This window comes from Apaloderma vittatum, unplaced genomic scaffold, assembly GCF_000703405.1.
Source record: "Apaloderma vittatum isolate BGI_N311 unplaced genomic scaffold, ASM70340v1 scaffold5964, whole genome shotgun sequence".
Lineage (NCBI taxonomy): Eukaryota > Metazoa > Chordata > Aves > Trogoniformes > Trogonidae > Apaloderma > Apaloderma vittatum.
Window position 1 is genome coordinate 75,988 of NW_009710871.1, and position 25,744 is coordinate 101,731.

At 36.2% G+C, this 25,744-nt stretch overlaps 1 protein-coding gene across 1 annotated transcript in view; it reads left to right on the top strand.

Moving 5' to 3' along the window:
• Positions 1-25,744, top strand: part of LOC104267681 (neuroligin-4, X-linked) — an 81,405-nt gene that overhangs the window by 49,628 nt on the left and 6,033 nt on the right. The window contains exons 3-4 of the mRNA XM_009867417.1: positions 18,236-18,421; positions 20,287-21,076. Coding sequence (XP_009865719.1) covers positions 18,236-18,421; positions 20,287-21,076 — 976 coding nt within the window. The remainder of the gene's footprint in view (positions 1-18,235; positions 18,422-20,286; positions 21,077-25,744) is intronic.

Consider the following 25,744-nt stretch of genomic DNA (forward strand, 5'->3'; position numbering starts at 1 on the left):
CAACATGAAATTGTTCCATATTAATAGCAAAGTATGAAAGTAAATAATCATTTTAATAGGAACATACTGCAAAAGGGATAAATGTCTGGTTTACCCTTCTATTAAGGCTAATGTGAAGCAAAAAAAAATATATTTTAATACAAGGTCAGCAATAATCAGGTTTACTAAAAACTTTCAACAATATACAAGCATAAATATGAAAATGTCCTTAGTTTGTCTCTAATAGCATAACATACAGAGACTTTTGTACAGAGTTACCCTCATTTTTGCTTCTCTTCATTGGGAAGAGTAATTTCATTTCTATCAATGCTGTATGTGGACCGATTAGAAATAGCTACATCTAGGGATCCAATATGAAAACAATTTCAGAACATTTTTCCCCTCAATTACTAAATACTTAAAAATATGTTGTCAATATTCTTTACAAGTGGGATAGAGGGGAGGAAAAAATATGTCCTAGCTAGTCATTCCTAGATATTCTTCCTTCTGCTGAGTCACAGTCTTTGGTAACATGCAGAGAAAGTGCTTTTAGTGTGGTTAATGGTAATTTTATTTGTTACATTTCAGAAGACTGAAAGATTATGAATAAGGTTATGGTTTTGAATACATGATGTTAGGGAGAAATATTAAGTAGGAAGATAGTTTAATATTGTGCAAGTACTTTTCCTCTCTCTTCTTTAAACTTATGAATTCCTAGAATCAAAGTAAAAGAGCAACCAGTCATCTCTGACTTTCGCAGAAACCAGCACAAATTGCTCTGCTGGAATGTGCTTTGCAGAATGTGAACTCCTGGTCTTCAGAACTGGTTTCTCCAGAAACAATTATTTCTGTTACATTCTTTGGTCGAAAATAAAAAATATAAAATTGTACTTTTATAATACTATTTTGAAACATTGAAAGCATGAATAACGAACAAGTTCTAACTCTTCTTTTCCTCTCAAAAATAAGATCTGTTATATAACCAGAAGAATACAGGATGTAAACTATGTCCATGTACTCAACAATGACTTTTCATAAAAGAAGTTTTATATATGCAAATATGGAAGCAATTTCAGCTTTTCTGCACATTTACTACAACTTTTAGGACTTTCTTTCTTAAGCTTTTAGTATCTTAAAGAATTTGAAGACATCAGAATGATTCCAGAAAGTAAATATTTTTGGTTTTATAACCAAGTTTAATCAAAGCAGTTCATGCTTCTCAGATACATTTTCTGCTACAGACAGTCATTTCAGAAGATCTGACTTTACATCACCTAAGTAACTAACCTAAAATCTGATAATAGTCATACTATTTATGAAATACTTCTTTTCTTTTGCTGCAGATAAATTATTTATGTCTGGTACTGTTGGGTGATAATTATCATAGAATCACAGAATGGTCTAATCTGGAAGGGACCTTAGAGATCATCTAGTCCAACCTCCCTGTCATGGGCAGGGACACCTCTCAACTAGATCAGGCTACTCAAGGCTCCATCCAACTTGGCCTTGAACACTTCCAGGGGGGGGGCAGCCACAATGTCTCTGGGCAATTTATTCCAAAGTCTTGCCACTCTTGTACTGAAGAATTTTTTCCTAAGATCTAATCTCAATCTATTCTCCTTCAACTTAAATCCATTTCCCCTTGTCCTGTCAGTGGATACTCTTGTAAAAAGTCCCTCCCCAGCCTTCCTGTAGGTTCATGTTCTCACAATTATTTTGCTAGGTTTAGAACCCTACAGCCTCTTAGGTTTGCTTGTTTTGTAGAGGATCTGAGTTTACTTTGACACATTGAGGATCATTTGGAGGAGAAATTAGTAAAGAGTCTCATCTTTAGCTAGTGATACATCGAGTGTGGGTGTATCAAGAGTGTTTGGAGCTTTAAGAGTCTTTGGAGCTTTAATGCATGCCAGCAAATGCCAAAAGGAGAGCTGGATTCATTCTGCAGGAGTAAGATTCATGTGGGAGATTTTGATAGCATGTTTCACTTTCTGTAAAAGAAATGGTAGTACAAATCAAGTTGTGAAATACCATAGATTTGAGAAGTGTGTTAACTGCTGTCACAACTTTGCCTAGCCCTGACTAGCAGTCTTCCCAGCCATCCCTCTGACCTGTGTGGCTTTCCGAGAGGAAGTTGTAATTTCCATCTTCCTCCTATTTTCTTTAGAAAGCAGTAAGTGATTACCTTTTTCTCTGCTCTCTAAGCAACACTGCTGAATTGGAAGATGGATCCCATCTGATACACTTCTGTAGGTGCTTCCCTTGCTTGCTCCTGATGACACGTCTCAGGAGGTGCTGACGTTGTGCTTACTGTGCCCTTAGAGATTGGTCCTATTAAACTCCTTGTCTTGACGATGTGAAGAGTGATTACTTCAGTGGCCATTCAGATCTGGAGTGCCATTCAGTGCTTTAATTTACCCTCTAGAGAAGGTGGGGGTTTTCCCTCTCTTTCCCCTCAATAATTGTAGAAGAATGTAGGAAGATTAATCTTTCTTTGCAAAAATTTCCCCTACTATTCCCTCCTACTATTTCCTCCTACTATTCAATCTCGGTCTGAGAAGCCAAATTTCTGATACTGCTGTGAATATTTTCTAGCAATAATCAAGGATATGTGTTATTTTGGTTTTGGAATGTGTTATTTTGAGTACAATGTCAGTGCGCATTAGGGAGAAGAAGGGAAGGGTATTCCCCAAATCACCTCTGAGGTTAGGGGATTCTCACTGCACAATTTCCAGTGGTCTCACGGAAACCAGGAAAACTGAATCAAGCCTGAAAAATAATGAAGAGTTATATCATAATCCGAGGATGTTTAGAAATACCAGAATGTGTGCTAAAGCCAAATCTAATTCAATTGCTTTATTCCATTATTTCTAATTTTCTTAAATGGTATTAAAATCTCTGCATGGATACCTGAACATGTACAATGTAAGAACTAAAACCATCAGGATGAGCAAAGTAAGTTTATCCCCAGAACTAAAAACATATTTTTACAACTAGAGAATACTAACACATTGTTGTGACCCTTTGTAATGATTTGGGATATAAAACATGTATTATCATTTAGACAAATAAGCACAGAAAAGAGCACCAAATTCCAAAACCAAATACAGTAGTGAGGAAAATGCTATATTACCTGGAAATTAGATTAAACAAATCTAATTACCATTTCCTTTTCTAAATTATGAAAGTAATAATTGAAAATCTGATTCCTCCCTAAGGCCCAGAGTAATTCTATTAGGAAGCCATTATATACCACTTAAGAGAAGGAAGTTTCTTGTGATGCCTATGAAATGATGGCTATCGCAGCATGAACTCAGCTACCAACAGGTGACTTATATTAAAATGTCCAAAATTTATATGTTGGTTCTTTCATCTTATTTTAATGATGAGCCTTACCTCACCTGGTTTTACAATTTTAATAAGGACAAAAATCAAATAAGAGCACTAAAGACATGAATTGTTAAATACAAGGCCAAAAATACTGCTGGATAAGCAAAAAAGTGAATAATGAGTAAGACAACTTCCCATGAGGACCACGTGCCATAGAATAGTTGATTTAGCAAGTTGCTTCCTTCCCCTTATTTAGGATGGTTATATTGTTATTTATATACTATATTTTTATGCTAATATATTTGTGATTTATGCTTACTTATAGCATGGTTGAGAATAAGCCTAAAGTTTAACTGAATGCCATGTAAAATCTTCAAAGCAATACTTAATTTAAAACTAAGAATTGTAAAGTTAAATGAGTATATATAGATTCTAGTACAAAATAGCAAACCCATTTCACCTGTTACGATAATGTTCTAGGATAAGATTGATCATGACCTTCCAAATTTATTCCAAACTTTATAGAAAACATATGAAATAATGTGTTAAAAGAAAGAAACAACTTCATGTTTTCATTTATTTGAGCATATCATGTTATCTTCAATTCTCTATTTTTTTTTTCAATTTGAAGAAATGGCTCAGATTACAAAAAAATCCTCACACTAAATTTATAACTGCACTTTATGAAAGTTATTTAGCAAACATCACAATATAGACATTTAGCTTGATGTTTTTCTACAAATGCTCTGACTTAGAATTGTCAAAATATACTTTACTGAAGATCTCTGTGTGCAAATGATTGGATTACTGAGGCTTTTTTCTTTTTAAGAAGAGTAATTGTGACACGTAATAGTTCTGCTGTTGTGATAAACTCTTCCTTAAAAGCACTAATTCAGAATATTCTATGTCTTTGAATGTGTAGTAGAATTGGTTAAGTTCACTTTGTTAGAAGTGAATGCTGAGGCACATTATTTAAATCCATTTATTTCTCACAGGGGATTCATGATGTGCAAAACCAATCTGTGACAATCTATTTTAATATATTCTGTGGACTTCAATGTCAAATACAGAAAAGATAGTTTTGTCAAAAACTTCTTTCTAAAAAAAAAAAGTAAATTTGCGTATAGGACATTTTCATATCAGGAGAAATCACCAGAAAAAAAAAAAATTGTATATATGACTAGGAGTTTTGGAAATCTGTTTATGTGGTTCCTGAAATATTATCTTATTTTATTCAAGTATTTTAAAGCTCTGTTTTTAATAGTAGATGGAGAATTAAGTGCATGAACACTTGTATCACACTAGAAGACATTCTGTTTTTTCCAAGACTTTCCTAAAAATGGATACCAAAGGAAAATTTCATATTATTGTATGCCAGTATCCTTCAGTGTGAAAACATGATGCATGTTCTATGTAATTTGCCTTAATGCCTCGTGATTTCACTTAAGTGGGTTACTTTGTCTGCATTCACTGACAGGGTTCTGCAGCAGATATTTTAGATGCTGCACAGGATATTTCATTTTAACGGAGCATTTAGTTCAATAAACCTAGTGGATCAAGATAAAAGAATTATGAATCTTTTACTCTGGTAAATGTGCTATGCCTTTCTCAAAGGTGTCTGTAATTATTAATTCTTAATAATTTTTAGAAGATACATGCAGAATATAAAAAGACATTTAATAATAGTCTCACTTTTCAACTTTATTTTTGGCTGCCAGGAGTTTTATTAAAGGTTTTGTCAGTGATTAGTCACTGTCAGACAAGCAAGTCATTTTTCCCCAGTCCCTTTCCTTAGTGCTTTGTCAAGGAGCTGAACATTTTTCAGAGTATTAAGAATATTACAGAGCTGATTTGTCTTAATTTCTCAGAAAACGCTACTGCATGTTACATGAGCCTTTGGAACAGAATGCTAACTTATAGATTATTGACACTATACTTCAAAATAAATAAGACAAGAGCATTTCCAGCTTTTTCTCAATAAAGAAGTCAGAATGTAATTAGCTTCTTGGAACAATCATTTGTTAAGATTAAAATAATGCAAAAAAACATTTTTGACAATTCACAATAAACTTAAAAATCTGTACTCATGGTTTGACAACTTAAAAATTCATTGCACTCATATTGAGAAATGGTCAACTCTTATTTGAGCTTAAACATAGCGTTATTTATGATGCAAAATAAATGTTTATGAATTTTCTTTCACTTACTAGTAGATTTTTTTTACATTAAAATCACAATGGAAGATAGAGAAATAGTGCAAGTACTTTATTTGGGCAGAATCAGTTTTACTTTCCTCTCAGTACCATATGTGCTTGTTTTTCTGCTTATCAGCAACAAGCATTTTGCTTCACCAGTGCTCAAAATATGCTTTTTAAGTCAATGTCTAAAATTGATTCATAACCATTTGATGGCTCCCTCCCAGAGCACTGATGAGTGTCCAGGCTTCAAGCCAGCCAAATATTACCAACACAGAATCTTATTCCTGAAAGAAGAAGGGTCAACTTGGATATTTTTTTGGTCATAGATTAACTGGCACTGATGCAGATTTCAAATGCTGCTGAGTCAATAATAGCTGGTGCATTGGGCCAGGTATAGTTGTTGTGTCCCAGTTTGGGACTTGTCAGCATGCTACTCTTCTTTAATCACAGATGAGGAAGCAGCCATGAAAAACTGAACTGAAGTTTGTGGCTATACAGTGAGGTACTCTGTGACCAATGTCTTTCTCTCAAGTTAATGATTAAAAAGAACTTGCTCTCTGAGTGTATTTATTATTTTATTATTATTTCCTATATAACCGTATATATTTGCTGTTGTTATAGAAGGTGATACATTCTCCCTTAAAGCCCTAAACTCTGAAACAAAACATTATCGAAAAAATAAAATCCAGGTAGAAAATGGGGAATTTGTTCTTTTCATCTGCTTAGTTATTTCCATATTAACTAATAAAAGATAACTTTAATTTTAATTTTGGATACATGTCCACCACCTCCAATGGAAAGACACTTGGAATTGTATGGTTCTGTAAATAAATAAACAAAATAATAAATAAAATAGCACTGTTATGTTATCTAAACTTTTAATTTTAAGCTAGTATTCTACATTCCAGATGTGATATTTTGCTGTCATTTAATATTTTTTTAATATTTTTTTCTTCATTCATTCTTCCAATGATGCATACAGTCTTAATCTCAAAATGAAACACACAAGAAGAATGCGAACAAAAATTCAGCATCCTTTGAAGCATATGCATTGTGGCTTGGGGATGAGATCATAACTGGCCTTTGTTTCCCTGTTGATAGTGAGGCCACTCCCCCATCCGATCAGCTCACTGGAGGTCACAGGTTGTACTAACTACCTGCATGTCACTGGAACGTATTTGAGTCTTTTTTCGTCACTAAAGATTTTTCCCAGATCGTCTGTGCTGCATGTTGGTGCAGATCTGTAAAAGCCTAGGACAGCCTTAAGCATGTTACAGAAACAGTTGAAAGAGGCCATCATTAATACCAAACTGGAGTGACTCTTGCCACATTTTCTTTTTGCTGTTGTACATAACTCTTCCCCCCCTACAGAGCCAATGAAGACAACGAGCATTATCCTACTTCCATTTCTCCACTGTCCATTGCATCCTCACACTCAGCTCATCTCCCTTAAGGAAGAGCTGGACGTTACCACAAGGGTTGCATCTACCCTGACCTCATTGCATTCACAGAAATAAGGTTACTGTGCTCTGTGTATTAAATAACATAACAATGCTATTTTATTTATTATTTTGTTTATTTATTTACAGAACCATACAATTCCAAGTGTCTTTCCATTGGAGGTGGTGGACATGTATCCAAGGAATGTTTCAGGTCAAACAAGTTGAGGCTAATGGCCCTTACCTAATGTGTGCAAAATGCTAATTCTGTGCAAAACACTAATTCTGTGCAAAACCTCATTTTCTAATAACTTCAGTCACTCAGGACAATGTGATTAGTTTTGGTGCTACTACTTGCCATCCAGTTCTTACATAAGATAGCAAAGAGTGGTATTCTTACTGCAGAAGAGGTGACTATGGTAGAAGAAAATAAAACTGGAAGTAAAAAGATATGTGTCAGTGCTGATGACCGCTTCCTAAACTGCCAACAGGGATCATTGGAGGGCCACTTGGAGTGGCTTTTAATTTGATTGAATGTTAAACCAAATATTTAACTTAAGAAGACACCTGTCTTTTTTTTTTCCAGAGGTAGTAGCACAGTTATACCAGCAGCCTATTGAATAGTAATTAATGTTTCAGTGAGCGTCTTCATAGTTCAATGGAAACTTAGGGGTTTACAGTGCAATTTTATGTCTCTTAAAAGTAGCATTATATAAAAACAATAGGAACTGTTTGGTAACTTTGTTTTAAATAGCAAACAGAAGATAATCAAATGAAGTTCTTAACATCATAAGCCCTTATTTCTCATTTTCACAGTAATTTGTAAGCACCTGGTTTTCAACACCAATATTTCAATGCAATAATATCATCTACTTGTTCACAGGTGGATTTTCTAGCAAGAAAATATTATGCCTAATCTCCTGTACCACCTTTATTTGAAAGATTCCAATCTTTTGAAGCTGATAGTTAGATAAAAATCCCCTTGCTGTTCTAATCAGTATTAGTATTATTAATAATGAAATTATGATTATAGTATTATATTAATATAATTATAATAAATGCATATAATTATATAATTGTATCATTATAATTAGTAAATTATATTATTGTTACATTATTATTCAAATATTATTAAGGTATAGTGATATAATACATTATATGTAATAATAATAATAGGAACAACCCCAGGTTCCAGTATAGGTTGGGGAATGACTTATTAGAGAGCAATGGAGGGGAAAGGGATCTGGGGATCCTGGTGGACAGCAGGATGGATGACCATGAGCCAGCAGTGTGCCCTTGTGGCCAGGAAGGCCAATGGCATCCTGGGGTGTATTAGAAGGGGGATGGTTAGTAGGTCACGAGAGGTTCTCCTTCCTCTCTACTCTGCCCTGGTGAGACCACATCTGGAATATTGTGTCCAGTTCTGGGCCCCTCAGTTTAAGAAGGATAAGGAACTGCTGGAGAGAGTCCAGCGCAGAGTGCAGAGCAACGAAGATGCTGAAGGGAGTGGAACATCTCCCTTATGAGGAAAGGCTGAGGGAGCTGGGTCTCTTTAGTTTGGAGAAGAGGAGACTGAGGGGTGACCTAATTAATGTTTATAAATATGTAAAGGGTGAGTGTCACGAGAATGGAGCAAGGCTCTTCTCGGTGACAATCGATGGTAGGACGAGGGGTAATGGGTTTAAACTGAAACACAAGAGGTTCCACCTAAATTTGAGAAGAAACTTCCTCTCAGTAAGGGTAACAGAACACTGGAACAGGCTGCCCAGGGAGGTGGTGGAGTCTCCTTCTCTGGAGACATTCAAAACCCACCTGGATGCCTTCCTGTGTAACATCGTCTAGGTGTTCCTGCTCCATCAGGGGGTTTGGACTAGATGGTCTTTCGAGGTCCCTTCCAGTCCCTAACATTCTGTGATTCTGTGATTCTGTAATATAAAGTGATATTTTCATTATTTAGTAGTAGTAATAGTAGTAGTAGTAGCAGCAGTAGTAGTAGTAAAAAATAACCCAGCTATCATAATCTAGCTTTCATGGACCTACAGCACAAATCTTGATGAAATAGGCACTTCTGAAAAGGAATCAGATGCTTTAGAAGTGGAGATTGTGCCACAACTGTGGAATAATTTACTAGATCTCTCTGGAATTGAATTAATTTTCCTCAGAGCAGTCCATATGGTGCTGTGTTTTGGTTTTACGGCTAAAGCAGTGTTGATTACGTGCCATTTCTGAACAGCGCTTGCACAGGACCAAGGCTTTTTATTTTTCCTGCTGTACTGCAGGGCCAGTAGGCTGGAGGTGGACAGAAGGTTGGGAGGGTGAGCAGGAGTCAGGAGAGCTCACACAAATTGGCTAAGGGGATATCTCATGCCCTGTAACATCACACTTAGAGGACATAACAGTAGAGGAAGAAGTGGGATGCGTTTGGCTTCCACGTAGCTGTTATTCAGAGGCTGACTAGACATTGGTCTGACTGTGAGAGGTGATGAGTGTTGTGCTTTGTTTTTTTTCTTTTTCTCTTTCTTTCACCTTTTCTACTGTTTCTCAGCCCATAAATTTTCTTGTGTTTGTTCTTTGCATTTTCTCATCATGTATTTCTGGCGGGGGGGTGAGTGCATTGCAGCTTTGTGGGTGCTTGGCTTTTGGCCAGGGTGAACACACCAGAAGAAAGCAATTGTTTATTCAGTTGGGTTTTTTTCTGTATTCACAGTGCATTGCTCTTGTTAAATGCCGTTAGATTTGTCCATCTAGATCAGTGAATATTTTCAAAGCATGGGATGATTGAGTATGCTAGTTATTTGTCAGTCTCTTCTTCAACACATGACAACTTTTCTTCTTTTTTTCTGGCAATGACATGCTTAGAGTAATTGATTGAGATGAACTTGGTTTGGGTTTACTCAGGCTGTTCATAATGCATTCAACAACAATCCTTTTATTAGACCTCCTGTTTTATTGATTATATTTTGTGTAATGGGAGGTTTGACTTGTGAATATTTCAATAAATAATAAGAAAACAGTAGATTAATGAATGTGTTCTGCAATGTTTGTTGCTGTCATCTTTATTTACTATATTTAAAAAAATCTACATTAATAACAATTGCAAAAAGCTTCTTCAGTGACACTTTATATAGAGTTATATGCTACTCATCATGAATAACGTTGATGGAATTGAATGTTGAGAATGTCTTCAATATCTAATGCTTTAGGTAACATTCATTGGTCTAACCTCATTGCACAACAGTTTAAGAGCATTTTACAATTCACAAGGCAAATTTAAAAGCATTGAAGGTATTACAAACAAATTTCATCTGGCTTCATTAAAACTATTTCATTGTAAGAAGCACCATATTGGCTTAACTGAAGGGAACTTATTGAACTCCATAGTGCTCTAATAAATTTATGCTCTCTAAGAAGCTTTTCACTGTATAGAAATGTATATAAAAATAGATTTTAAGTCCTGTTAAAATCGTAGAATCATGGAATGTGTTGGACTGAAAGGGACCTTTAAAGGTCATCTAGTCCAATGTATAGTTCTGTCTTTTTTCCTTCTTTTCCCTCTAAGTGTCCTTATAAACATATACTATCCAGGACATTTTCAAAAGCTTTATGTATTTAAGACGAGATATTCTCCTAGATTATAAAGAACACACTGTAGATTTAAGTTATGAAGCGATATAGAAACAAATAATAAGATTCTCATTTCACATGCTATCTGACCTATTTTGTACTGCGTGTGGTTATGAGATGTTCTTTCTAGACAAGCAGATTTAGGTTTTGTTTTCAGTAATAAAAGAAATTTGAAAGAATCCATCAAGGTAGAATCATAAGAGACTTGCTTAAGCCTGAGTTTGAAAATTAGATCAAAGAAATCACTATTTTTTATATTTTAATATAAACTATTAACTTATATGAAAACTGTAAGGTTTTTCTCTTAACTTATTGTATCCTGTGTTAAAATTTAAATGAGTGTTATTTGGAGGTGGGTAAGTAGCCATAGCAGGTGAAAATTTCTGTGATTGCTACTTGAGAATAGCAGGCCGTACTACTGCTTGAGTGGCTGAATATTATAATTTAATTATATTCATTAATAATAAATCTTAAAATACTGTTTTGACAGTAGCATCTGCAAGTTTCAACCAGTTTTCAGCTGAAGGAAAAGCATTATTGTTTTGCTTTCACAATGACAAGGTATCTGTAACATTATTTCTGTACAGACCCATATAGCGCTACTCCACAGTCCTTCCATTTTTCTTAGTCACTAGATAGCTATCTCAGACTCTCTCACACTGAGTCTATGCAGCAGTGATGCTTACTCAGCCTTGCCCAGGCTGTGCTGTAGGAAAAATTCAGCAATGTTTTTCTTTCTGCTAAATGTGTGCCAAGGACACCATCACTCCGTCTTGCATCCCATCATCTTTGCAGTAAAGTTTAAACAGTATTCTTCAAGTTGCACACAGAGTAAAAACATAAAGGACTATATAGCTATATTCCAGCCAAAACATCATCTAGCCAAGCATCCTGCCTCCATAAGCTTTTGGAAATGTTCGAGTACTATTAGGGAAGGATAAGCATACGACAAACTTAAAATTCCCTGCAATACTTCTCTATCCTCCAACTGTTTATATCTCTGGGACTTCCTGAACCAACTGTGATATCTGTGTAATTCCCAATGGATTCCACTTAAGATTTGAACACTTTGAGTTCAGCAGATACGCTTCTACCATGGTAAATGTGGTATGTACAGACAAAAGCAATTAGACAATATGATGAGTCTGTTGTATGCTTGCCATTTGCTTTTTGCTGTAAAAAGGCCCTGCTCTGGCATTTCACAAATAACAAAAAAGACATGATTATGCTTTGAAGCGTAGTCTCTTGGATCTTATGTATATTGCTTATATTTCTGATCAGATCAATCAATCTTATTTGTGAAAATTTTGCTGACAACTGAATTGCAGCAAGCTACGCAGATCTGGATGGCAGTCCAGCAGAGTCTTGTGAAGGAAGAGATAAAATGAACCAGCTTGCTGATTTCATACAGACTGCTTTATGATTAGTTTTTCATTGTGATGTTTTAGTTATTCAATGTATCTTAAGTTTGCCATTAGTTTTTCTGTAAGGGCTGTGTCTGAGAAAGTAAACATTTTGTTTTTAAGAAAACCTGTCAATGACAGAAAAGGAAATAAAAGTACTTCAGTTGCAGTGGGGAGTGAAAGAAAACAACAACAGAAAACCAAGCAGCCAAACAGACAAAAAGAAGAAAAGGCACAAAGCAATGGAGAAACACTCACAGTTGAAATTTAGGCTTTCAGCTAGCCATCAAATTGATTTGATATGGATTAAGTCCAGGGGCCAAAATATGAACATGAAGAATGGGTTTTTCCTGCAGTGATGTAATACTGGTTATTACTGTGTGTGAAACGGCAAAGGAAAGTTGTCACAGTACTTTATATTTTTTTAAGAATTTAAAAAGAAATAAAGATCAGGAATAAAATACAATAGGAATAAAATAAATGCACAATACTACAAGATTGCTGTTATGTTGGTGATTTTATGTATCTCTAAGACTGAAGCCATAGTTCTCAGGTCATAATTTACTATATTTAACTTAATGGTGCTATTTAGATTTTTTTTATTTGCCTATTTTTTCCTGAGAGTTTGTACTGAATGGTTTTTTGTGTTCTTTTTTTAAAGTGAATTTAATATTCATGCCAATGGCTAGGTTAGTAATTCCTGAAAGATAAAACCTCCCTTTCTCTGCACAACTTTGTCAGAGAAAAAAAAAAAGAGATGAAACATGTCCTCAAATGGAAGCAAATTCCTCTTCACTTTATGCTGGTTAAATCCAGGAATACTGGAATGAATTTAGGAGAGTCATTGAGTATTTTCATCTCAATGGCAGAGCTGAGTCTGCCCTTTTGCCAGTCTATCTGTCCTGATCAACAGGAGCCAGGAGTATTAGGGATTACTGTATTCTCTGTGTAGAGACTGATTTCACCTAAACTTGCCTGAAAGGTAAGTGTCAGGTCTAAACTGGTCATCTACAATCATCTGTTTACTTCAAAGAAAGAAAATTACTTTCATAGAAATTCAACGAATACAAAGCTTGATGTTTAAAAAGCTGAAGCTACTTCTAGAGGGCTTTATTTTTTGTCCCTCCACAGTAGTTGTCAGGTCAGTACAAAAATGGATTAGATTAGATTAGACACAGAGTTCTTGGGTGGCTAAAGTTAAGCGTTCCATACATCCTCCCATATCTTCTGTGATCTGGAGCTCTAAGTGACACATGTCAGTTACAATTGATGATGCTTCTTGACATATTCATGCTCTTCTCCTCAAACTATCTATTCATTGCCCATAAACCACTGCATAACTTTCAGTTGAAAATACTTTTGTCGAAGTATAGAGATAAATTATATTCCAATATCATATTTAGTATAAATGAAATGCATTACATTTTTTACGCAGCCTGTTGAGTTACTCACATATCTTGACAAGGTCCACAGATGGAATGAGACTGCATCTGAGACCACTCTTTGAAAATTGAAATTCTGTGGTTGGAAGAATATACTTTTGATTCTGAGCGTGTCCACACTAGCTTTTTAATTCAGACCAAGAGTGTCTTTCCACAGAAAACCTCAGTATTGTCACCACCTCCTTGCACATTGTTTCTCATTGCAGACTGATTCTCTAAAGTGCAGCCTGGACCCTTCCAGATAAAACTCAGCTGGAAGATGTGCTCCCTCTTATGCACAGTGTCCCACAAGTGGTCATTCTTTCAGCCCATGGGACTGGACAAGAGTTAGGTCATAGTAAAAAACAATATGTGAAATATGTATAGTGTGGATGTGACTTCCAGCTATTCTGTTCTAGATTCACTCTTGCATGTCTGCACGGCATGCTAATGTAGGGATGTCCTCCGATCATAAGATGAGGCTGGAGCTGGACAGAAGTAAACTGTCTGGGTGGATTTTATAGATACTTGCCCCTTCTATTTGTCATTATGCTCCCTACATAATTTTTTAGTAGTAAAGGAGAATTATCACTATTGTTTTGCTGGGATTTGCGTGGTCTTTCTGTAAGATTTCTGTAGCATAGTGGGAAAATCAATTACAAAGGTAGACCTAGGGATTTCCTCTTGCGTAAGTGGGATCTAAAGGAGCTCCATGTGTAGCTTTGAGTCTTCACTGCATTATGAAAACAATGCAAGTGACAGCATGTAGCTTATGAGTCCATTCATTTACAGGCTGTCAAAAAGGAAAATTCTCAGTATTTTTATTTGTAATGTTCTTCCTCTGTGACTGTAGCTAATCTACTAGGTTAAAACTAAAGCATGAACTTCAAATACTTCCTGTAATAGATTAGAGAAAAAGAAATAAAACTGTTACTTCAGAACCCTCAATTAATTAAGCATTTTTCTCTGCATGAAAAAATGTAGAAAAAATGAGATGTAAGATTAATTATAAGTAATAGAGCAAAACAAGTTAAGAATACTTTAAGTTTCCTCTTATAAAATTATGCATTTTAATTTTTTAAAGAATAAACTGTTATAGGGAAAAGCTGTTCAATTAATGTGGTTTAAATCAAATCCATATCAAAGCAGTTTAATAATTAATTAATGATTTATGACTAAACAGCAGTCAGTGAGCTGTACTTTCAGGATCACTATCAGCAATACAAAAGATAAATTACAATGCTAGACACTTAAGAAAGATTAGTAAACAGTTGCAAATTTCTAAACAGCCTTTTGTAACTAATCCGCAAAAGTTCTACTCACACACAGAAATGCACAGTGCTATGTGTGCATCAAGCCACCCCCTGGCTGCCTGAGTCACCAGCAGCCCCATGGTGGGGGAGTGGAAATTCTCTGATTCTCCATATGGGACCTGAGGCTACCACCTGCTCATGAGGTGAGCTCATGCAACCCATGACTGCCCACCAACCCACACAGCAAAAAAAAAATCGCCCCATGAGGCTCCCCACACCCCAGGAGAGTCCCTGTGTGCTACCCTACGTGGACAGCTCCTGACTGGGTGCAGCTGCTCTGTCCAGGCTGGAGGGAGTTTGCGATGTCAGTGGCCACGTTCTCACAACGTCAAACCACGTCCACCTGCTGTACTCTTCCTACCTCCCTCTCTCTAGATTTACAAATTGTCTTGATTCTTTTGCCCTTCTTTTCAAATTTAACTTTATTTCAGAAGACTAATTCCCTGGTTACTACTCAGTCCATTTGGTTGTCATCTCTCTCTGTGGCACAAGTTTGGAGCAAATGTCCCCTAAGACAATTTAGGGTATTTCACTCAACACACACGGTGACGTATACATTCCTCTTTTTCAGCTGTTGCTGAAAAATGTGATGACCCTTCCAAAGCACTATTTGAGCAAAGACAGATTTGTGAATTCAAGAACTAATATCACTGTTAATGTCTTCCTGTATCATTATGGAATAAAAAAAAAAGAGAAAAAAAAAAGCTCTTTGTTTTCTGTATTCAGCTACTGCCATTCCATCTCCTGTTGCATTAGGCTAGGGAGAAGATTTTGCAGGTTCTATCAAAACCCCAACCTAAGGATTTTCAAATCACAGAATGCCCTTCTAATCATGCCACACCATAAAATGGGAAATAGTCTTAACTACACTTAAAAACATGTACGTAAAAGTAAGAGAGTATAAATCCCCATGTCAGAAAAAAGCTACATTCCTTCTTGGTCAGTATTTCAGAGTGACCAGTGAAGATACTCTTCTCAAATCTTCACAATGATAAAAGAAAAAAAAAATCTCTAAGTGTTGTTTATTTCTGGACAAATAGTTAATTCTTGCCTCAATTTCTTGAAATGGCTTTGAACAAATATTTTGATCTGGTATTCAAAGCATGAAAGAAAATATATCCTCATCAAGAAAATATGTATTTATGAATTCAGTTTGTGTCATGTGGGGCTGACACTTTGCCATGATAATTAGTTTTTAAATTAAGAAAATTTGTTCTTGCAATTAATGAGAATCAGCAAAGAACTGTGGCAACAACAAAAAGAATCTTCTATTGTCTAACATTAGATATTCATTGACAGTTTTAGTCACTTTCTAGTACATTTGGAAAGAATTCAAAATCACAAAAATCAACCAGCTTTAGCCTGATGCTGCTAGAAGAGCTAAAATGTGTTTAGGCTCTGAATATTAATTGCCATGCTGCTTTAAAGGTTACTACAGTCACTTTGTCCAAGGGAGGTCATAGTTCTGATTGAATAAAGACTTAATTATAGAATATTATAGAATATTTTAGTTAGCTGAAGCAGCAAAGCCAGCAAGTGGGTTATTCTTTCCTTGACAATTGTAAAAAGATAATAAAGGCATGTGAGAAAAAATGCATCTGTTAAAAAAATGGAGGCAATTATGGATTAATAGCTTGTTTGTTTTCTCCCATTGGTGTAGAAGAAAAAGATGTTACTGTTACTCCAACTACTGTGCTTACCATTGTTAGAGACTTTTGTATGAGAAAGCTGAATCAAGTACTCTTTACCAGTAAGGATGTAATTCGTATTACTGCAGTTGGAGCAACAGCTTTGTGAAAAATACGAGTACTTATCAGATATTTGCTGACATTAAAGACCTATTAATAATTACTAAATAAATATAAAAAAGACTCTTTTGGGTGCAAGGTAATTAATTTCATTCAATCATGCCTAACCTTGCATGCAGAAATGTATGTCACCATAACGGAAGCTATATAGAATACCATATTTGGAATTTAGTCTTTATGTAATTTTTTTTTTTTTAACCTTGAGGCTGAATTTTGCATCTCATCATAGAAATTTTGCCATAGAAAACATTATGGTGAAAGTCCAACAGGTGTGAATGTCTGACACATCTAATTTCTTCTTTTCTTTCCTTTCCTTTTCTTCTGCTTCCTCCATATCATCAATCCCTTCCACTTTGTGAATTTTCATTCTTTCTGGCACTGGAAAATTAACTACAGCCAGTGCAAAGAGATCTGTTCCCCTTTGCCAAAGTGGGTGAAATGTACTGCAAGGCATTTTTTCCCCTCTAGGATCTCCAGCTTCCCTTGCACTCCTTCCAAGGAGCATGGAGGTCTGGTGACAGCAGGCTAAGGTGGCTCAATATTACAATCTCTCTCATCTCAAACTGCTCCAGGAATGAAGATCTCCTGAGTCCTGGGGCCCTCTTCTGGCAAATTTGTCTGAATTGATAACTAGTTTGGAAACAGCAGCCACGGAATATCCTCATTCTGTCCTGATAAGCAGCTGTTAGTAGCGGCATCAGTAATGTCCACCCAGAAACTTTCATATGCTGTAAGGAATTTCTAATAGTCTTCTGACTTCCAGTTTTCTAACAGGAAAAGATTCGTGGGACTTGAAGAGTGTGAGTACATGGCTCGATGTGGTAATTTGGACGTAGCACAAGGTCTTAACTGTGTAATGTGGATAAATAACTGCAATGTTTCACTTTTGCTGGTTTCAGAAAAAGAAAATTAATCTAGATCCTAGTCTTCCGGTCATTTTGCTTTCAATTGCAGAACAAGCAGTGCATGTGTCATGCTTTATTCCAAAAATCTGATAACCACAGTACACGAAGAAAAAATAACGGTGCAGCTTTCCCGGCAATTTCCAAGGAAAGAGACAAAACCTGATTTGTTCATATAAAATCTCTCCATGAAAGGCTTGAATTGCTGAGGATTTACCTGCTATTTTCCTAATATCATCTGTGCAATTGGAGTGTGATCTTTTTCCTGGGCTGTTTCCTGTTCTTTTTACTATATTCTTCATCCTCCTTTTTGTCTTTCTGAATATGTCTATCCATACCACAAGTACAATAATTTAAAGAGCTGTGAAGTTTAGAACAAGTTTGGTCCATGGCAAGAAGCACTGAGATTTATGTACTAGGGAGCCTTGTCCTCAGTGGAAGACTGGGTATCTCACTTCTTTGCACAAAAATAATATCCTAAGTTTCTGTACTTTACTCAGAGTTATCAAATGTTTAGAAGCTTCAGCCTGTATCATTGCATTGGTATAGAATTATTTCCAAATGGAAATAATGTTTTTTTCACAGATATGACCTCTGTAGTAGGGAAAAACAAACTAAAGCTAAACAGAGTACAGAAATGAGTTCCATTCCCTGCACCGGAGACATTTAACTAGGACTATGACCTTTAAAAAAAAAAAAAAAAGAAGAAGAAAAAAAAAGACTAGAAGTCAAAAATTTGGGAAGATGTGTTGTGATTATGTGGATGCCCTGTAGCTAACTCTGTATCTGGTGAACTAAAATTATCTTTTTTTGCCCCATAGGTTTTTTAAGTACTGGAGACCAAGCTGCAAAAGGCAATTATGGACTGCTTGACCAAATCCAAGCTTTACGTTGGATTGAAGAAAATATTGGATCTTTTGGAGGAGACCCAAAAAGAGTTACTATTTTTGGATCTGGGGCAGGAGCTTCCTGTGTCAGTCTCTTGACACTCTCTCACTATTCAGAAGGTAACAGTCTTCTGAGCAAAGCACTTTTATTGTTTTATTAATACACATTACAGTGTAATGAACATAGCCATATCATGTAGGCAGAGTTAGAATTCCATGAGGTCTGTAATTATTGTAAAATGCCTGTTAGCTAGTACTGTGGATTTGTATTAGCCGACATAAACATTTTTATATGAAAAATTAAATGCTATTACATCAGAAATTTTGTGCAACAAATGCCATGGGCAATATAGTTTTTCTAGCTTTATTAACAGTCTCCCCTGGCTCTTCTGTCAGAGAATTTGCCCTAATTAAAATGGAAAAGAACAATGACCTTTTTCATTTTTTACACACTCTTGTCTGCACTTCCAACATGTGTTTAGATATTTTCCTTACTTAATGTTAACATAACTTAACCTTATTAAAAAAATGTATTTAACTGCCCGCAAGTACTGTGTGATCCCACACAGACTTCTTAATATTTTGGTGCTTTAAGCTGTGGGGTTTCTACCGTTAATATCTCACCCCTTCCTCCACAAAAAAAAAAAACCAACCACCACCTCAAGAATGTGCAGCACCAGTACTAAACCATAAATTGTGATAAGATCAATTCTACAAAGAATTTATAAAAGAAGACCAAAATACCTCTTGAATTTATAAGTCCATGCTACTTACACCACATTAAAACAGATAAATCTATGACAGGAAGCAGATGTATTGAAGTGGCTGGTAAACACACCCTGTTTGGAAATACATGGATTTATGCCTCATAAGTCAGTCCCTTGATACAAATAGGGTGCAGTGAATAACTATTAAGTAAGCCATGCCAAAATCAAGCAGACGGAATCATGAAAAACTTAACTAATCACATAACTGGAATTTTGTGGCATGTGCAGCAAGTAATCATCACAGACGTGTATCAACCACAGCCAGTTTTTCCCATAAAAGATTCAAAGTGTTAACTGTTTCTGTAGCTGTTGCTGTCTTTGACATTTCAAGAGTTTGACAGTAGAAACTATGTGCAGAAGACACTTAGGCATTTTAGTTCAAGTATAAAATAAGACATTTTAATTATCTTACTGGAAAAAAACAGAAGGAGCAGATTCACCAGTAAGCTCTATGTGCTTTTCAGTGCTCTGGCACAACAAAGCTCTTCAGTCTAGGTCTTTCATCTCTTTTAATATTAGTACATAAAAAACAATCAGAAAGAAATATTGAATCTTGTCTTACTCTTTTCAAAAAAATGTAAATATATTTAAATTCAACATACAGGCAGTGATAAAACCCACTACACACATAATAACAAAACAAATTAAGATGGTAAAAAAAAAATAATGCCAGAGTAGAATACTCAAGCCTATTAAATTGATTTTAGCAGAGCAGATTTTTTCAAATCATATGATGCATGGTTTCTATGAAGGAAATGAGACTGTGTAATTTTCATTTGACCTTTAAACTACTGAAAAGCACATTTATGAGAGTCATTTACACGGCAAAGAGGATATGATTGCTTGTAGCTGCCACTCCTTTCAAGAAATTTTTATGTGACTACCACTGTGCTAAAGCCAAGGGACTTCCATTAAAGATGCAAAAATATTGCAGTACGAGCATAAGTTCTGTTCTTAAAATAGTAACCTGAAACCTTCATGCTTTATGTGTGTGACCACCAAGAACAAGAGAGATTTTAATTAGAAGCCTATTAGAGATGCTATAAAAAAGGAGCAGTGATTAGAATATATGGAAATTGCATTGAAATTTAGATACATGCATCCTTTAGCTGTTGCATAATCAAAGCTCTCCTTGCTTAGTGAATGTTGCTTCTATTTTTTTTAATGCATTTTTATAATATTTAATTGGATTTGCATTTAAACAATTTGCACCTGCAGGTTTGTTCCAAAAGGCAATCATACAGAGTGGAACAGCCCTGTCCAGCTGGGCAGTGAACTATCAGCCTGCCAAGTACACTCGGATATTGGCAGATAAAGTGGGCTGCGACATGCTGGATACCACTGATTTGGTTGAATGTCTTCGGAATAAGAATTACAAAGAACTCATTCAACAGACCATCACTCCAGCCACGTACCACATTGCCTTTGGGCCTGTGATAGATGGAGACGTGATTCCAGATGACCCTCAGATTCTCATGGAACAAGGGGAATTCCTTAACTATGATATAATGCTGGGTGTGAATCAAGGAGAAGGTTTAAAATTTGTGGACGGCATTGTAGACAATGAAGATGGTGTTTCCCCTAATGATTTTGACTTTTCTGTCTCCAATTTTGTGGACAATCTGTATGGTTATCCAGAAGGGAAAGATACACTGCGAGAGACCATTAAATTCATGTACACCGACTGGGCAGATAAAGAAAACCCTGAAACAAGACGAAAGACCCTGGTAGCTCTTTTCACAGACCACCAGTGGGTTGCTCCGGCTGTTGCTACCGCTGACCTGCATGCCCAGTATGGATCTCCAACATATTTCTATGCGTTTTATCACCATTGCCAAAGTGAAATGAAACCCAGCTGGGCTGATTCAGCTCATGGTGATGAAGTCCCTTACGTGTTTGGGATTCCTATGATTGGCCCCACAGAGCTGTTCAACTGCAACTTTTCCAAGAATGATGTCATGCTCAGTGCAGTAGTTATGACGTACTGGACTAACTTCGCCAAAACTGGGTAAGTTTGACCCCCAGCATTCCTTATTGTTGATAGCATACTTCTAAAACAGTAAGTAATCCATTACAGAGGCTTCAAGCCCTGCAGTAATATTGTATCGCTATTTGCATAAGACAGAATGTAGCTGGGGCTTTTTCACATTTAGTAGATTTTTAATTAGTGTGTTCCCTCAAACTATTTTCTGTCGGCAGCGAAGTGAGAATAATAATACACTGCATTTTTGATTAAAAAAATAGGGCAATTATTAAGACAAAGCATGTCTGAGAGAGAAGGCGGCTCAGATACTGAAAAATCAGAGGCAACGTCTGCTACTTGAAGAAGGAACTATGAGGCAGATAGCACTTATCTGCTACGCAAAGAAGGAAGTTCTTGTTTTTAGCGACCTTCACAGGGATGGGGACTCGGGGAGGAACTGGAACAGAAAGGCAGATGCTGGAAAGATTTTTCCCTCTGAGGGCTATAATAGCAATAATAAGTACTTGACTGGAATGAGGAAGAGACTCTCATAAATTTTGCTATTAGAATGTTAAAAATTTAAATTAATTCTGCTTATGAAACAAAATACAGCCATCAATGTTTTGCTGAAATAGAGTTGTAAACATCAAGGAAAGAAACCTCAAAGCAGCTTAATCTGCAAGTGCTATTAATAATTTCTGTCCTCTTCCTATAGCATTCCTTTAAAGAGTATTGCAGTGCTTTACTTGAGCAGCAAGGGCTTTTTAGTTAACCTTGAGTTTTTGGTCCTGAATTAAAACAAAGATACTTGTGGCACAAAGGGGCTGTAAATCTTTCCAATGAATGTTTAATGGCAGGACTGGGCTCTGGAAACTGCAGCTTTACTGCACTGCAGTGAATGGTGTGCAGCTATATAAGGAAAATTCAGAGATGCCTAGAGTGAAACATTCAGAGGCTTCAGCAGCTCTTGCAGCCTTTAATGAATCCAAATGATGTTCAAGGGACAGAGATTTTGCAGTCTTAACAAAAACCTCAAGCATGAATTGAGTAAAAAAACAATCAAATGCTTCAGGTCAATTTAGAAGGCATAAAGAAAGCTTTTGTTGTACTGCATTTTAGACAAACAGGTACTTTTGCATGCAGAAATCTCACAGTACTGCAACAATAGCGAATGGAATGTTTAGATGTATTTGGCACCAAAAATTCATCAGTGCTGGGATGGGCAAATGAAATGAATGAAAACTTGGTTTATGAACAGAGAATGTCGCATGCTGGCTATACTGCGCACTGAGGAAGATCCTTATGCCGTAAGCGAGTCTTTGTTTTTATAGATGAAGTACCATATATAGAGAGAGGACTTGAGAACCTCACAAATATACATCACTGGAATAATTATGGAGCTTCAAGATCTCCACAGCCTCACTATTTTTTACAATTACTTTATGACTATTGACTTCAGAATACAGAGTAGTATTTAAGCAATTTTTTGAGCCTGACAGAAGCTTTTCATAGTCCCAGCTGCCACCATTACCAGAAACTGCAATCACTTTCCAGCTGTTGCTATTTGGAAGCTAATTTCAACAGGTTATATGTGCCATCATACAGTTCTCTGGTTTTGAACCCATTGTCATACTAAACCTGAAGACTTGACAAGTGCTTTGGGAGAGCCATTAAACATTTCTACAGGGCTTGTGAATAAAACTTCACTGTTGCTGATACAGGAAAAGGGTGTATCTTCTATAACAAACTTGCCAATTTATAAACAGTCTGAAAGACACGTCATTAAAAGTGAACTCTAACTGTGAAATTTCATTTTTCACAAGGAAAGGAAAAGAGCAACATGATGCATTACCTTATAGGATTATTTTGTTTATATGAACAATGATTAATTGTTCTGCATAGTACAAGACAATACTTGGAGGGAAATGATATTATGAGATTACATTTGCTCTGCACCTCTCATGCCTCCAACAGAAAAGGGAAGTTTGTAGCACCTCAAGCCTAGAGCAACAGGGGCCGTATCTGGGGTAACTTCTCCTCCCTGCCTTCTCACGTGCAGTCTGGAATCTATGTGCCCTGTCACGTTGTCCAATTGTCAAAAAAACGGACATAGTTCAGGAATGCGGAGTGCATTGTTGAGTGCTTAGGATTTTTGGTGGGTTTTTTTGTTTTGTTTCGGTTTTTTTCATACCTTTTTAAATTCACCATTTCCCATCCTTATTCTGCAAGAACTTGGCTTGCTTTGTGTTTGTACCCATGGCAACACATATGAAAAATCTGTTAACTGACAGATTTTATTATTCCTTTCCCTTTGGGTAAGCCTTGAACATAAAAACTGCAGACTTATTTATTTAATTTTAATGTCTCTGATACTTTTCCCGTCTTGATGACTCTCCCACAGAGACTGCATCCAGGTACTTATTGTATAATTATGGCTTAGGTGGCACATCGTTCTGACGGACTGTGCTGGCTTTCGAACTGATGTTGCTTAACCGGGGCCCACTGCCAAGGCTGGGTTTGAAGGGCAGGTCAATCTTGTAAAATCATTAGGTGTCAAAGACACAGCACAAGGCACAGTGTTTTTATTGTGTTTTACTTTGAAGCCAGTTACTGAAGCTAGCAAATAGGAGGTGACAAAGTGTTTAATGGCAAATGGACCATGCTTGAAACGAATACCTGGAAGCTCCATTTTGCTAATCCTCCCTTTTTTTACCTTGCCGACTTGCTGAGCAGTGCTTCTCCTTAGTTAAGGATTTTTCAGTTTCCCATGCTTTGCCAGTGAGTAGGTGCACAAGAAGCTGAGAGGGGGCATGGCCAGGACAGCTAACCCGAACTAGCTAAAGGGTTATTCCACAGCATAGGATGTTGTACTCAGTATATAAACTGGGTGGAATTGGGTAGAGGGGGCGTCAGTCAGTGAGTGGGGAATAACTGCATTGTGTATCCTCTGTGTTTTGTGTTTTATTTCTTTCTCCCTCTTTTTACTATATTAATGTTCATTACTGTTATTATTATAATATTTTATTGTATTTTAGTTATTAAATTGTTCTTAGGCCAGAAGTTTCACTTTTTTTCTTTTCTCATTCACCTCCCCATACCTCTGTGGTGGGAGAAGTGAGTGAGCAACTGCATGGTGTTCAGTTTCTGTCCCGGGTTAAACCACCACATGCATTAACACTCATTTTGACCTTTTCACAACTATGTTTCTAACATGCCTTAGAAATAGGCATGTTGTTTTTACAAATTTGTTACAGAGTAGGTGTGAGAAACTACATTTGGGAAACAAAAATGACATGAAAACACAGCTTTTGATTCTGCTATGTGCAAAATTGTATGTGAAAGCTTCATCGAGAGGTGCACTTAAAGCTTCAGTCTACTGCCAGAAGTACTATCTTAACTGTAATAATAATTTCATATGCTCAAATGTTCTGTTAATTAGGGCCATGTTACACCCTTCATAGATACATCAACAGGGAAAGTGAATGACATGAGGGGATGTGTGCCAGTCCTTCACAGATAGTCCACCACTCTTGTGAGGAAGCATTTGAAGTTTCATAGAGTAGATATGAAGCCATGCTCTCATTAGAGGCATCTATTGGGTTTCTAAAAATTACCGTTATTCAAGGAGATACAGTACCCTATTTTCGTTGCCATTTATCCAGTTCTACCTAGGTTGGTGATAGGAAATATAAAGGCCTAAAGGATATATCCTTGTTTTCTTTGTAAATCAGATCAATACTCCTGAATTATTTTACTACCATTGATTCTGAAGCAAAAACTTAACTGAGTTATTAAGGATATCTATGTTTTAGATTCAGTTCAGCTTTCTAATGGAAGACATAATTAAACTTAGAATGACTAAAGCACATTTTCAGATCAATTCTCTGTGAACTTCTTTATAAGGCTGTTGCATTTCTTTTTGATGTTTTTGTCTGAAAAAATCACTGTCTCCAAGGGTCAGTCTGTGTTAGACAAAAAAATAGTCTGCTTATGGTCTGCTCTTCTTAGTTATAATAGCTGACTGGGAGCATGGAAACAGTGGGACCTGGTGATAAGTGAGGAAAGGAGGTAAAGGAAAATATGCTTGTAGGCTTCAGGAAGGAATGGATGTATCAATGAAAGCATGAAGAAATACCACACTTTTTTTCTCTCACTTTTTTTTTTTTTCCTCCCATATGGAGAAAATAGGACTGCTAAAAGAAAATAAATGATCAAGGGGCCTTTCAGTGTCTTGGAGGCAGACTCTGTTAAAATGATATTTTGGTCTTCAATGAATTTTGAGAATTAATCAAAATAATAAACACTTCAGGTGCATTAATATAACAGTACCATTGCTGTGAGTGAAAGTTAATGCTGTTGCAGAAGTAGTGAAAAGATAAATGGCATTTCAATGTTATATGGAATTCAGGATAAGAAAAAACTTCTTAAACTCTTATTCTTCCCATGTCAGTATCACCAGATACAAAATAATCCAGGCCAGCTTCTAATTCACATCATAAACAGGAATATGCATTGCTCTTCAGTCAGTATCCATTGCAGACATATTTATTTTATATGACCTGAGAAGAAAAACATCAGAGCTTTGAATGTACATTTGTAGCCCATGAGATATGAATAAAATTACAATAAAATGCAACATGTTAAATTGAGCAAAATCAATGCAGACTGAAAGTGGGGAAAAATAAAATAAGTGAAAATGGATGGTTCTGCATA